This window comes from Apis florea, unplaced genomic scaffold, assembly GCF_048593485.1.
Source record: "Apis florea isolate Af1SG1 unplaced genomic scaffold, ASM4859348v1 contig_3203_pilon, whole genome shotgun sequence".
In the NCBI taxonomy this organism is placed as follows: domain Eukaryota; kingdom Metazoa; phylum Arthropoda; class Insecta; order Hymenoptera; family Apidae; genus Apis; species Apis florea.
Window position 1 is genome coordinate 8,048,901 of NW_028256723.1, and position 13,908 is coordinate 8,062,808.

At 23.7% G+C, this 13,908-nt stretch overlaps 3 protein-coding genes across 13 annotated transcripts in view; 2 read left to right on the top strand and 1 right to left on the bottom strand.

Annotated features, from left to right (window-relative positions):
- Nucleotides 1-78: 78 nt before the first annotated feature.
- LOC100863887 (zinc finger MYND domain-containing protein 11) lies at nt 79-6,711 on the top strand. Of its 2 annotated transcripts, XM_003692344.4 has the most exons (8): nt 110-277; nt 3,365-3,775; nt 3,860-4,190; nt 4,296-4,609; nt 4,812-4,844; nt 4,958-5,458; nt 5,526-5,708; nt 5,790-6,711. In XM_003692344.4, the coding sequence occupies exons 2-8, from the start codon at nt 3,380-3,382 to the stop codon at nt 5,910-5,912; spliced, it is 1,881 nt and encodes a 626-aa protein (XP_003692392.1). In that variant the 5' UTR covers nt 110-277; nt 3,365-3,379; the 3' UTR covers nt 5,913-6,711. The 2 variants fall into 2 exon arrangements, with proteins under 2 accessions (XP_012340296.1, XP_003692392.1); XM_012484842.3 differs by lacking the exon at nt 4,812-4,844 and having other exon boundaries at nt 79-277.
- On the bottom strand, nt 6,320-8,875 carry LOC100864345 (protein LZIC). Its single transcript, XM_003692347.4, has 3 exons — nt 7,811-8,875; nt 7,592-7,727; nt 6,320-7,499 (listed from the first exon to the last, which is right to left on the bottom strand). The coding sequence occupies exons 1-3, from the start codon at nt 7,909-7,911 to the stop codon at nt 7,158-7,160; spliced, it is 579 nt and encodes a 192-aa protein (XP_003692395.1). The 5' UTR covers nt 7,912-8,875; the 3' UTR covers nt 6,320-7,157.
- Nucleotides 8,876-8,990: 115 nt separating this feature from the next.
- The window catches only part of Eif4g (eukaryotic translation initiation factor 4 gamma), a 39,193-nt gene continuing 34,275 nt past the window's right edge, over nt 8,991-13,908 (top strand). For 2 of the 10 annotated variants that reach the window (XM_086910952.1, XM_012484775.3), the window contains exon 1: nt 8,991-10,009. In XM_086910952.1, coding sequence (XP_086767078.1) covers nt 9,820-10,009 — 190 coding nt within the window. In that variant the 5' untranslated portion in view covers nt 8,991-9,819. Of the gene's footprint in view, nt 10,010-11,662; nt 12,268-12,299; nt 12,630-13,908 lie in introns of those variants that run through there. The other 8 variants (XM_086910955.1, XM_086910954.1, XM_086910951.1 and 5 more) reach the window with 8 other exon arrangements.

Genomic DNA, 13,908 nt, shown 5'->3' on the forward strand with positions numbered 1-13,908 from the left:
TAGTTTTTTTCAATACTTAATTTTAATATGCGCGCGCATTGTTGAAGTTAGGTTAAAGTTATGACGTACTCGATATGTGCAATGTAGTTGCGCGTCTCTAACATTAATTATTGTCTTATTATTGCTTACGGGCGTCGGCAAAAAATTTATTTTTGTTTTAAATATATTTTATTATAAAACAGAAAAATATGAATCATTAACTATAATTTAAAGTTGAAATTTTTATTTACGATACAAAGTAACAGTATATGAACTACAAATTAGTGTTTTAGCTTTGGTAAGAAACTTTAGACTCGCATAAAATTGTATACTGAATTATAATTATGAAACAATAATCAATTAAAACATAGCAGAGATAAAACTATTTATTTTTCAACAATGTAATATATATTATATTATATGAAAAAAATTTGATAAAATAATATTTTAATTAAATTTAGATAATTTCACTTAAGATCTAATAAAAAGCATTATAACGCCATTTATATGCATAACCAAAAATATATACTATATATAATTTTTAATATAAAATTATATATAATAAAATGTTTTTAATCATTTAAATAATTAAATATAGTTCAGATTTATGTAATAGGATGAATACTATTTGTTTTTTTATTGTTCATATTCTTCTCTTGAAGTTTTATCATTTTAAGATTAAAGATATTCCGTAAAGTATTAAATGAAATACCTGTTAAATATGTTATATTTAATAACCATTCTGGTATGTATAAAACTGTAAATACTTTTATTAAATATTCAAAAACTAAAGGTGTCCATAATAATATTCCACAAAGTAAAGACATTTTAATATTATTAAAAAGATGTAAAATGTTTTCTATTTGATGTATCGTGTTTAATTGTATTTTTTTCTCATGAAATGAAATATTTTGTTGATTATCTTTGTAATGTTTATTCCAATTTTGTTTAAAATCTTCTTGTCGACTTTTTATTGGATGTAATTTATTAAAACTTATTGATTCTTGAATGTTTTCATGTAAAAATGTAACATCTTTTGAATTACTAGATCTTTTAGAATTAATTGAAATATTACAATGTATATTATAATCTTTATTTGTGGTGTCAGAATCAAAATTGTTTAATTGCATTATATATTTTGCTTTTAAGTTTTTTAGAATAATTTGACATTTTAGTTTACCATATTGCTGTAAAATTGAAGAGAATAAAATTGGCAGAAAATATATTACAAATATTAATGCAAACAAATGTAACTTTAAAAATTTAGTTGATATAAAACATTTATCCATTACATATTCTTGTATTATCTTTGATACAGTATCATTTTGATAAGTATTGATTTTAATATTTGATAATACATTTTGTTTATGGAAAATTGAATTATATTGAAAAATTTCTTTTGATAATTTTTTTATTTCTTTTTGTTGCTTTTTATTAAGATGATTTTTATCTTTATGATAATTTTGTATATTTTGTTCAGAAATGTTATAAATACATTTAAATATATTAACATATATTTGATCATTTAATATAATTGATGTATTATATCTTTTAATTGTATTTATAAAATTATCTATAATGTCTTTACTTTTATTAAGACACATTTGTAATTCCTTAAAATTTAATTTTTTTGTGGCATTTATATTAATTCTATTGTTAGCAATTTTTTCCCTTAATAAATGTTTTGAAGAATTTGTTGTTAAATAATTAAACAATAATTCTTTTTTATCTTTTTCAATATAATTATTTACTTGCATATTGCTTTTAAAATTTGTATCATTTTTAATATTATTTATATCAAGTTCACTTTCAACACTCTTATTTTCCTTTATAATTTTTCTATAAATATCTAGTTCAAAATATTTTGTTATATTTAAAAACTCAGAAACATTTTGAGAAATTATGTTGGAGGGAATAGTATATGTATCATTCATTGCAGAAAAAACAAGATTTTGTATTTTGGATATTATTTCATTTACTTGAGTAATATTAGAAGTTTTCATTAAATCTTCATTATTAATATAATCTTCATATAGTGGAGTTGTATATATTTCAAAATTAATATTCTGTGGCATATTTGTAAATTTTATATTATAATAACAATCATCAAGAAAAAGTATACTTTCACTAAAACATTTTTTATTTTCCATATCATTTGTAGGATTTATATCATATTCAGATAAATATAAAAGTCCAGTAACAATAATAGGCAAAATCCATTGATTTAAGACAAATATGACAATAAATTTTGTATCTTTTTTCATTTTATTACATTTGAATATATGTAAAATATTCTTCATATTTTTTTTTATTCTTGAAACTCTTTTCACTATTTTCACTATAGAATTAAATTTTATTTCAGTATTAAATTTATTTATATTAATATTTTCTTTATATATCATTTCTTCAGTTTGTAGTAATTTAAAATATTGATTTTTAAGATGAAATGCATTTAAATTGCATTGTACAGAAAATATTAACAAAGACACAAATGAATTTGTAAATGGAAAGAATAGCATTCCATATTTCATTATTATATTTATTATATTACACTGTGGAATCATGTTAAAGTTGTTTTGATTTATATTAATAGTATATTCCATAAATCTTTTAAATTTAATTTGTTGATTAAAATTAGCATCTTCTATATTCCATGTACTTTCATTTATTGGAAAGACTTTATTATTCACTTTATTGTGATTCAAATAAGTAATACGTATCATTAAATTTGTAAATATTATACTTGATGTAAATATAGAAAATAATACATCAGATAGTGACAAAATATATAATGGTGTATTCCTCCATTCTTTAAATTGTCTTTTTAATAAAACTATAATAGTAAAAACACTGGATAATAATAACATGTACGTAGATATATTGAGTATTATGTAATACATCTTATGTATGTATAAATTTTTTATGATTTAACGTGCACTTGTGTTATGTTATATGCAATAAAATTTTAAAAATTATAACTATTTACTTGTATACTTTGTGCAATTTAAAAAGATACTATTTAGAAATGCTATTGAATAGAGAAGCATGGTATTTTATTTTAATATATAGTACGTTAAACATGAGGCTATCTCAACAACTGTTACATTTTAGATATGATAAATATTGTAACATGAGGGTATATTGATTACTTATATAATAACAAATGTTGATATGAAAAATGTTGGTATGAAAAATGTTGATATTTTATTTCTAATATTCTTATATATAAACTATATTTATATAATAAGTTTTAATAAAATAATTTATTCTATTCTAATAATTTAGAATAATATATTCTGACAAAATATTTTTTTATTATAATTTAAAGTTGTTAATTTCTTAAAAACAACATACAAGATTAATATTCTTTTGATATTTGTTTTAGTGTTTACTTATCATCATGTCGATTCGTCGTAAAACTGATCCTCTTATGATACAACGAATATGGGATGCTATCAAAATAACTGTACATCAAAGAAGTTTACCAAGCAATGATCGTATGGTACGACATTTAGCTCGAGTTTATGGAATTACAGAACAAGAGGCACAAGAGGAATTAAATAAAGCTGTTGATGATGGACTTGTTTACTTAAAAAAAGTACCAACAAAAAATGGTATAGAACAAGAAAGTTATAGATTACCATCTGATATTATACCTAATGATGGTCACGATTGGTACTGTTATAAATGTCAAAAAGCAGGAACAGTGGAATGTTGTCAACAATGTCACAGAGTTTATCATCCTGAATGCCATATGCTCAATAATGTTAAATTGAAAATATGTAATTTCTGTGAAGTAAGTATAATTGTATATTGAATTGAAAAATGAAATTTAAAATTTTATATATATATTGATAAAATATGGAAATAATTTTTACAGAGCATAAATAATGATACATACCCAGATAAAATTGATCTCAATCATATTCTAAGTTTTACTTGCGGACACTTGAAAGCAAAATTACCACCAGAAATTACAAACCGTACTATTGTTTTTAACAATGATCCTATTGTTACACCAGCTAATAGATATTCAGGTACAACTTGGATTAGTGAAGGGGAAGATGCATGGCGACCAGGTGTTCTCATAAAACACCATATGGATTTAGCTATTATGGATACAAAAATTAAGAAGAATGAGTACAATAATTTGGCTGAATTTCAAGCTGATGCACATAATATTTTACACAATATTATTGTATATCATGGAAGTACGTATACACATGCGCACACGCATATATACACAACAAATATAAATTATTTATAATTTAAAAATTTAATTATGATTTATAATTTTAATTCAAATATTTATTTAGCACATAGTATAATTGGAGAAATGGGTCATACAATGTATCAAGATTGCTGTTATGATCTTCAAGAAATTCGTCGTTGTGCTGACTGCTATAGAATATCGAATGAAAAATCAGAAAAACTGTGGTTTTGCATACCTTGTAATCCACCACATCAGTTAGTTTATGCAAAACAAAAAGGATACCCCTACTGGCCAGCTAAAGTGATGCAAGTTAATGGCAACATTTATGACGTTCGCTTTTTCGGAGGTCATCACATGCGAGCCAACATCGAAAAAATGTTCATTCGACCGATTACTACCAGTCTACAAAGTTTACAGGTAAAGATAAGTCACAAAATTATCCGGCGTTCAACGCGAAATTGTCACGCGAACACTGTGAAATTCTCGGTTTAGGTTACACGCCATTTACAATGTATTGTATCACTGACACAATAGAAGAGAACTCTTGAGAGAAAAAGAAATTTAGAAATTGTTGTTGCACTTAGGTATATTATTATCTTAACAACGAATTCTTGCATAGCCTTCGGAAAAAGGAAAATGGAAAGAAATGAAGGTATGCATATACTGTGGCCTAAAGTGTACAACTAATTTCTCACCACTCTGTTTCATTGTGCAATTGGAAGAAAATCAACTTTTCTTAAAACGTGCACAATTTACCTTCCATAGATAAAAAGATCCACTGCTTGGAACAGAGCATTTGATGAACTGAAGCATCATCAGAATTTGCTGCAAAAGTCGGGCAAGACCATCGAAGAATTGGACATCGACGACGATAATGAGGGTCCTAAACCAAACAAAATCCGAAATATAGAGTCATCAGGTTCAAAAAATACAACGGGAAATTCTACGAAACAACTTTTTAAGGATTTAAGAGTTAAAGTAGAACGTCTCAGTTCGGATGGTCACAATGATATACCATCAAACCAAAAGGGAAACGAACATAATGAACGTTCTTCAAAAACTAAAGCTAAAAGTGAAGAAAGACAAGTACCCTGTTTGCCAGTAGCAGAAGAAGAACCTGCAAGAGAAATATCCAGTACATGTCCTCAAGGTTTGAAGAAAGAAGGTTCTCAAGAAGATATGGTCACTTCTAGCTCTCAAGAACCAAGAACCAAGTGTGTTTTTGTACAGACAGAACAAATACAAACAGAAAAATTACCAGCAAAGGTATAATATTTAATAATTATTAATTATCATTTTTATGATTTCAATTTTATTATGTTATGTATTATAGATAAAAAGAGAACGCAGAACATCAGAACAACCTACTACAACAGCATTAGAAAAATTACGTCGTGAATTGGAATTGGAGAAATGTAAAGAATTAGAAAAATTACAAGCTGAACATGCTAAAGAATTACGACAACTAACAGATAGACATCAACAAATTATATCAGAAATAAAGAAGAAACAATGGGTAATAATTCTTTAATAGTTTTATTTACATACAATCTAATATTTCCTTTATATATTTTAATATCTATATTATTAATTCTAGTGTTATAATTGTGAAGCTGAAGCAATATATCATTGCTGTTGGAATACTGCATATTGCAGTACTGATTGTCAACAAGTCCACTGGCAACGTGAGCATAAAAGAGTTTGCCGTCGAAAGCGTTAAACTAATAATGGATATAATAAATATGGTAATATTAAAGAATTTATAAAAAAAAAATTAAAATTGCTGTATTTGAAAAAAGAAGATACTTTGTAGAAGCATATTAATATATTCTTGACACTAATTTGACATGCCTTGATGTAAGCTTTCTGCTTGAATGGAGGCATTTGTAATATGTATGCAAACAAATGTAAATCCTTTGATTTGTAATTATTAATTATAATTATAAGTAAAAATGTAAAAAGATAATAAGCGATATTATTATATATGTATATTTGTTTTCAAATTCAACATTTTTGGATAATGAAAAAGTATTTTATTTTAATTATTTATTAAAATGATAAAACTAAAAATATTGTTAATCTAAAATCTTTAGATGTTAATAAGAAATTCATATAATTAAAAACAAATTTATTAATATAAAAATAAGTTTATTAAATACATTAATGAAATATGTAATATTGTTTTAATATTATAAATAAATGTTTTTTAATATTCTATTCATAATATTTTTGTAAAACATATGTATGTATACATATTAGTAATGATACGATCTGAAATATTATACATATAATAAATACATACATGTCTCCTTATTCTCATATACATATAATTTATATGACAATGAAATAAACATATTTTATATATTAAAATATTTAAATATATATTATATATTTATATATAATATACGATTATATATTAAAATATTATATAAGAGATACTGATACTACAATGATATAACTAGAAATAAATACATATATTTAAAATGTAAAAAAATATATTAAAAAAAGATTATTTATAATTATTTATTATACATTTCATATTTTATTTATTTTGAATATTAATAACAATATTTTCAGTCTTCAGTCTTAAATGTTATAATTTAAGAGCAATTTAATCAATAATAACCAAATAAGCAAATAATAAGCAAATTTAATCAAGATTAATAATAAAATGAAGATAAATATTCAAACAATTAAAATAACAAATGATACAAATTTGTTACTTTAGAAATCATTTATTTATAATAAAAAATATTAAATAGTAAAATTAAAAATATATATTAATATCTTTTATTTTTATTAACTATTAATATTATTTAAACATTATATTTCATAAATAATGATTTAAATTTATTAAAGTATTTAAATTTAATGTATCAATCTTTTCATATTTAATTTTTTATTTATATGAAGTATCATTCGTTTATAAAAAATTAAAAATTAATGTTAAAAAATATCCTAAGATTTAAATATTTTGAATTCTAGCCTCATCACCTACTACTGCCATGGCCATTCGACCTTTGTCTACATTTTCAGTTACTTGCACATAATTTGTAGTATCAATATTATTAAGCATCAATTTTTCCAATAACTGTAATTCTTGAGGTTCTAATTTTTCACCAAGTTGTCTAAGTGCATTTAATACCTCTGCACGCTGAAGATCACAAACTTCTTTTGTTATTTTTCCAAGTTTCATATCATGTTCAATTTGACTTAAGCGGTTTCTAAGTTGTGATGTTTCACGTTTTCCAAACATTCTGATAACAGCTGGTGTTTTAAATGCTTCACTAATTGCTGCTTGAATGGCCTAATTAAAATTTTAAGAACATATTTATGATATTTATTACATTTTATAATAAATATTTTTTCAACTTGAATGTATGCATTTTTATAACATACCAATTGTATTGCACCTAATTGATCAATTAATGTTGTATCACCAGATATCAATCTTTGTAAACTTTCATTGAATTCTTGTAAATCTTCTTTTGTGAGTTGCATAGCTTCTTCATATGCAGCTGCATCTAATAAATTCCTATTAATTGCAATAATGTTATAAAAAAAAATATTAATTTTAAAATTATTAAATTAACAATTTGAATAATTTATCAAGTATACCTATTTTCTTCTATATCCTCTAATTGTTGTATTAGTCTATCCAATTGTGCCTCTAAATTTTTTTTTAATTTCTCAGTTTCTAATTTACCGTGAGAACCCATTTTTAAATGTGAAAACAATAATAATTAAATAAATTTGAAAAAGTAAAAATTATTATAACTAGCTGAACTTTACGAGTGAAGTCACGATTAGAATTAATTTTTTATACTTATTACTTGAAAGTTACTTTGCTGTATATTTATTTGAAGATCTTTTATATTATTTTATATATATGCTTATATATTTTCATCACATATATATTCACACTGGTTTAATACATTTTTTTTTCAATTAATAATCTATTTATTTTTTTAATTTTAAAGATATAAATATGATTGTGATTTTTATATGCAATTTCATTCTATTAAAGCAATATTAAACAACAAAAATATAATGTTTTAACAAATCATCAATTTTAGATATGAATATTACATGTAAAAGTAGCATATGCACGTGCATATCTGCATATATGGATAAGTAAAATATATGATCTTACGTAAGTACTAAGTATTTAATGATTCTGTTTGTTTAAGTAATACAAGTACGTAGATATACTTATATTATATTATATTATATATATCCATGCGCGCGCGCACACACATACACATCATATAATTATCTATAAAAAATGTGTAAAAATAAATGTATATTCGTATATAAATCTAATAATATATATTGTTTGTTCTGTTGTATATTTTTTAAAATTAGAATTTATTAAAATGGAAAAATATTTAACTAATTTAAATATTAATATTAATATAATCAATGTTATGTCTTCAATATAATTATATGCAATAATTTATCTCTTTTTACGATTAAATGATAAAATATTTTCTATTAAAATATATAATTAATTTAATGATAAACTTATTTTTAAAATTATTTTTATTCATAAAATAATAAATACTTTGCATATCAATAACAGTTGTATAATGTTATAATATATAGAAATGGTTTAAAATCCATTATTGTATTTTTTACATTCAGATATAGTATTAACTATCCAATGTCTGTATAACCGTCAGTGTGGTTAACAGTCAATCAAATAGTTACCTGATTGACTCTATATTCCCTACATAGTTTATGCCAGACATTTGATTGGTTGCTGTAGAATTTTGTTTCACTATGTTACCACAAATCCGTTTGTGTCGTTTCGAAAAAATAATATCTTTTGGACAAATTAATTAATGCGCATGTAATTCTAATTTATAATTAAATAACTTAACAAATATCGATTATCGACGATTTTTTAATTTGTTTTGAATTATCTTTATATCGAATGTGTAACAAGTTTAGATTCTTGTATATTACCATTAAAGAACGGTAGATAAGAGGAAATGGAAAGAAAGGCGTGCTGTGGTTGTGCTCAATGTATGGTGCGCGTCGCTTCTTTTTTCTTACAAGAAAACAAGTCATTTACTATTTGTCAAACAATTTACGCGACATTTTAGGCAGGTAGAACGATCTAGGTACGATTATTGATGATAATAGTTTATTAGTATTTCAAGAAGGAATAAGTGATCGTGCGCAGTTGAATATTGCAACCGCGCGCAAATCTTGGAAAAGTAATAAGAGCGTAAACACTTTTGATCGAACGAACCAACGGACAAAGACGTTGTGCAGAAAAAGTGTGTAATTTATTGATGAGTACAAACGAAAACTGTTATTTCGATAAAAACAGAAGTATGGAAAAAGTGAATATATAGTTTTACGTATGAATTGACCGTAGTTGAAGTGCGCGCGCGTGTAAATGTGCTACCAGTTCCGTACGGGTGACCGAACGCTAACCATCGTTTTACGTACGTCGAATTTTTCAGCAAAGTTTGCTTGGACAAGAAGTCTTTCGACAAACATTACGGTTAACTACGTGCGTGTGAAAATAACGTACCTATGAGGACCTCAGCGAGCCACATAAGGCAACAAGCTTTGAAGGTAGTGGAGAGTTTAAAGAAGGGAGGCCTACGCCTGCGATGAGCATGCCAACGAAAGGGAAACATCACCACCTGCCCCAACATCATCAACATCATTCACAGCCACATCATAATCCACCACAACATCAACCTCAACTCATAGTGAACGTCAATCAACCAAGTGTTCATTCGTCTCAAACTTACAACACTGTGGTTACGACTAATACACCGCGTTTTGTACCAAATGCTGGTGAGTACAAATTGTGAACTATATCTTTAATTTCTTTTAATTTTTATATATGCTAGTATATATTTATTTTATTCATTTTATATATATATTTTTTTTACGTCATTAGATTTTTACGTATAACTTAAATACTCAAATGAGGTTAGGTTTTAAGGTTAGGACAGCCATGCGGTCCATGTGGCTATCTTTTAGGGATATTTCGTAAAAATCTCTACAATGATGCATTTATTTTCTTACATTATTTTATACCCTTTATATAAGAATTAATTACTATTTTTGTTTTCGATATTAATTTTATTAAAAAAATGCTTAAAAACGTTGGAATTCTAATTAAATAAAGAAAACACTACGTATATACAAATTGATTTTTCTATAATTTGTATATTTTTGTTTTAAAAAGAATATATTGAGATTATGGCTTCCCAAATCTTTAATTTAAATAATATATTTTTAATGAATTTTTAATAATTAATTTATTTTGTTGCTTTATATTTTTGTTTAAAACGATAAAATATATTTTTTAAAAATTATATTTTATCTTTTTATATTTTATATAATATTAATAGTAGTGATGTTTTGTAAATCTTTTATTTTATTTTTTAAATCCTTATCTATTTATTTTTTTTTTAGGAATTATGATTTTTTAAATATTTAATAATGTTAATATATTATTTGAAAATTATTTGATTTCATTTACATATATATAGTTAACGATTAAATATACAATTTATTAGTTAACAATTAAATATATAAGAAACTTATGTTAATATAACTTAATGAAATTATGGAAGCCATGAAAGAAACATTTATGTTTATGTTAGTTTTATTATTCTCTGATACAATTCTGAATTTTTTCATATAATTTTACAAATTGTGATTATTATTATTTTTTATTTAGTTATTATTTTATAAAAAAATTATGTAATGTAAATTATTTATACATATTTTTATATATTTTTTTTTAAATAATTCTTTGGAGAATTATCTATCAAAATAGCATAATTCACATAAAATGTAACATCTAAAATAAATATATTTTTAGAATAGCTATAGATTTATTGATGATATACATATAAAAAAAATATAAAAAATTTATAGATCATAAAATAAAAAGAATTTAAAATCATGAGTAGAATTATAATTATATTGAAAAAATTTGAATTTTTTGTTAAAAATATAAATATTATTATATTTTTAAGATGACTTTATTTATAATACTTGATTTAAAATATTTCTTTAAATCTACAATTTTTTGATTTATGTTTATTTTGCTTTTATTTTTTAATCATAGTACAAATTCTTTTTTAAAAAAGTATATTAAGGAAAAGGAAAATGACGAGGCAAATATGCTTAATATATATATTAATAAAAACAAACGTGAAAAAGAGACAAAGTGGGGGAACAATCTGTTGATTCTTATGAAATAGTTTTGTATTAATAAATTAGGAATTATTTAATGAATGAATTAAAGTAATAAAAATTATAGATATATGGGTCATGTGAAAGGATATACAGAGAAATATCCTAAGAGAAAACAAAAAAATAATTTCTGAAAGAAAAAGAGAAGGAGAAAGATAGAATGAAACGAGGCGACATAGCTAACTTGCCGAAGATTTACGAAAATATCCGAACATTAAGTTCGGCTATATGTCGCGCGTAGTCTGTGTACATGTGGCAATCAAGCCACACGGTACACACGTTTCTTGCTCTCTTTTCTTTTTCTTATTTGACTTATAGTGAAAATAATCGAATATAATTTCACGACAAGTATATAAAAGTTCATGATAATATATTAAAAATTGTGCGTAGTATCATTAAAGAATCGTTATATTTTTTTTACGGAATAATATTTTCAAGGTCTCTTATAATTTTATGGTTTGAAATATAGTTAAAAATATATTATTATTTCTTTTAAGTCATTTTACAAAGTTAATTTACTTTTGTATGAAAATTTTCCTGTTTATATTTTGTATATAGTAATTTTTGCCAGCAAATTGTGTTATTTGTGTATTACGCAGAAAATTATCACTACAAACAGCATATGGTTATTAAAATGCTTGTTAAAATGTATGAATTGAAGTAACAAAACATATTTAACATAATTATCGCAATAATATAAGTAACATATATAAGAATAGAATGTAAGAAAATATTTTTTAATATTTGACAAACGAAATAAATCTTTTTAAAATTTGGTGATTTACCGTACGAGAGTGAGTTTAACGATAGTAGTAACAGCAGTGGTATTGCCGGGTTTCGTGGTTAGTAACTCGCATAAAAACATCGCCTTACCAGTATCATATCGTCTTTGCTACCGCGGAGGTTATATAATTTCGACAGCGGTCTTTTCGTTTGCAAAGCACGAGTGTCCATTCATTCAAATAGCCATCGTTGTTTTTTCAAGTATTCGCGCCATACGAGGCGTATATTCTTCAAGGAAGAGACCTCGTGTGTTACCTTCGCATGTTGAGAACGAAAGTGGATAGGATCACCAGTAGGCAATCACGCCACTAAAGATGTTCTCGATCATCATTGTTTCTTACCATCACTAGCAATAACGGTCATAAGAGAACTTAGGCTAGGCGTACAGCAGCACACAAGCCAAAAATGTCTACTGTGATAGGTAAGTTGAATGTCATGCTATGTTCGCGACAGTTGTTTATTTATTCGAATGATCGAATGTTTTCATATTGCAGATACATTTTATACATAAACTTATAGATAGTAAATATGCTTCGCTACTTACAATAGTCGATTATTATTAACATATTAATTACACAAATCATTGTGATTATTATAATTAATTTTTATATTTGTTTTTATTTTACATAAAAATAATTCATAATTTTTTCGATAGATAAATTAAAACTATTTAAGAAATATCAAATGAAATAATACTTATGATAGATTTCGGGAGATGTCGCGTGAGTCAGTAATCATTTACCAGTTGGATGTGTCACGTGTGTCACGAGAGCACGATTCTTTCCTAAGATTGTCTGATATTTTTCAAATGGTTAATATCAATTATAAAAGTATGTTTTCTGTTATGTACAAACGCATGAATTTTGATAATTTTTATAGCAGCTGTAAAAAAACTCTATTTAAGAATTACAATTACAGTAACAATTTATTTATATTTATATTATGCCACTAAATAATCAATTTTATATATAAAATTTATCTTTTATTATTTATTTACATATTTTTATATAAAAAGTTAAATTTATATATTTTTATATATAATTTTAATTTAATTTAAAAGTTTGTTTCTTTTTAAAAGATTTTTTCTTTTTAAATTTTTTTTTTATATTCTTATATTTATAGTTTTATATATTTATAACTATTTATAACTAGTTTTCTGGAAAACATAATTATCGTAAATATGACTTCTAATTATGCTTTATTAAAATGTAATATGCAATGAAAAAATTGTTCAGTATTAAGATTTTATCGAATTTGCCAAAGTTTTTGATTTTCATCTTATTGAGAAATAAGTATATTATTATTATAAAAGTCATTAGGAAATTGTATAATACTTGAAATAAATAATAATATCAAAAAAATACTTCATTAACAATTAGTTGCATATATAGTTTATATTTTTTAACCACATTTTCAATTTTATTGGATAGTACATTCTTAAAATACATGTTTATGATTATAACTCATGATTTAGCAAATATAACTTTCTTGTGTCATCTTTGTTTTAATTATATGTCTTTTAATAATTCTAATATTCAAATACAATACATTGTATATAAAAGTTGTAATTTTTTATATTTATAAAATTTTTATTACGTATCAGAACATAACTTTTTACATAACAATACTAATTTTGCAATTCAACATAATTTCAGATTGAATTTTATATAAATTTCATTATTGATTTATTTCGTGAATCT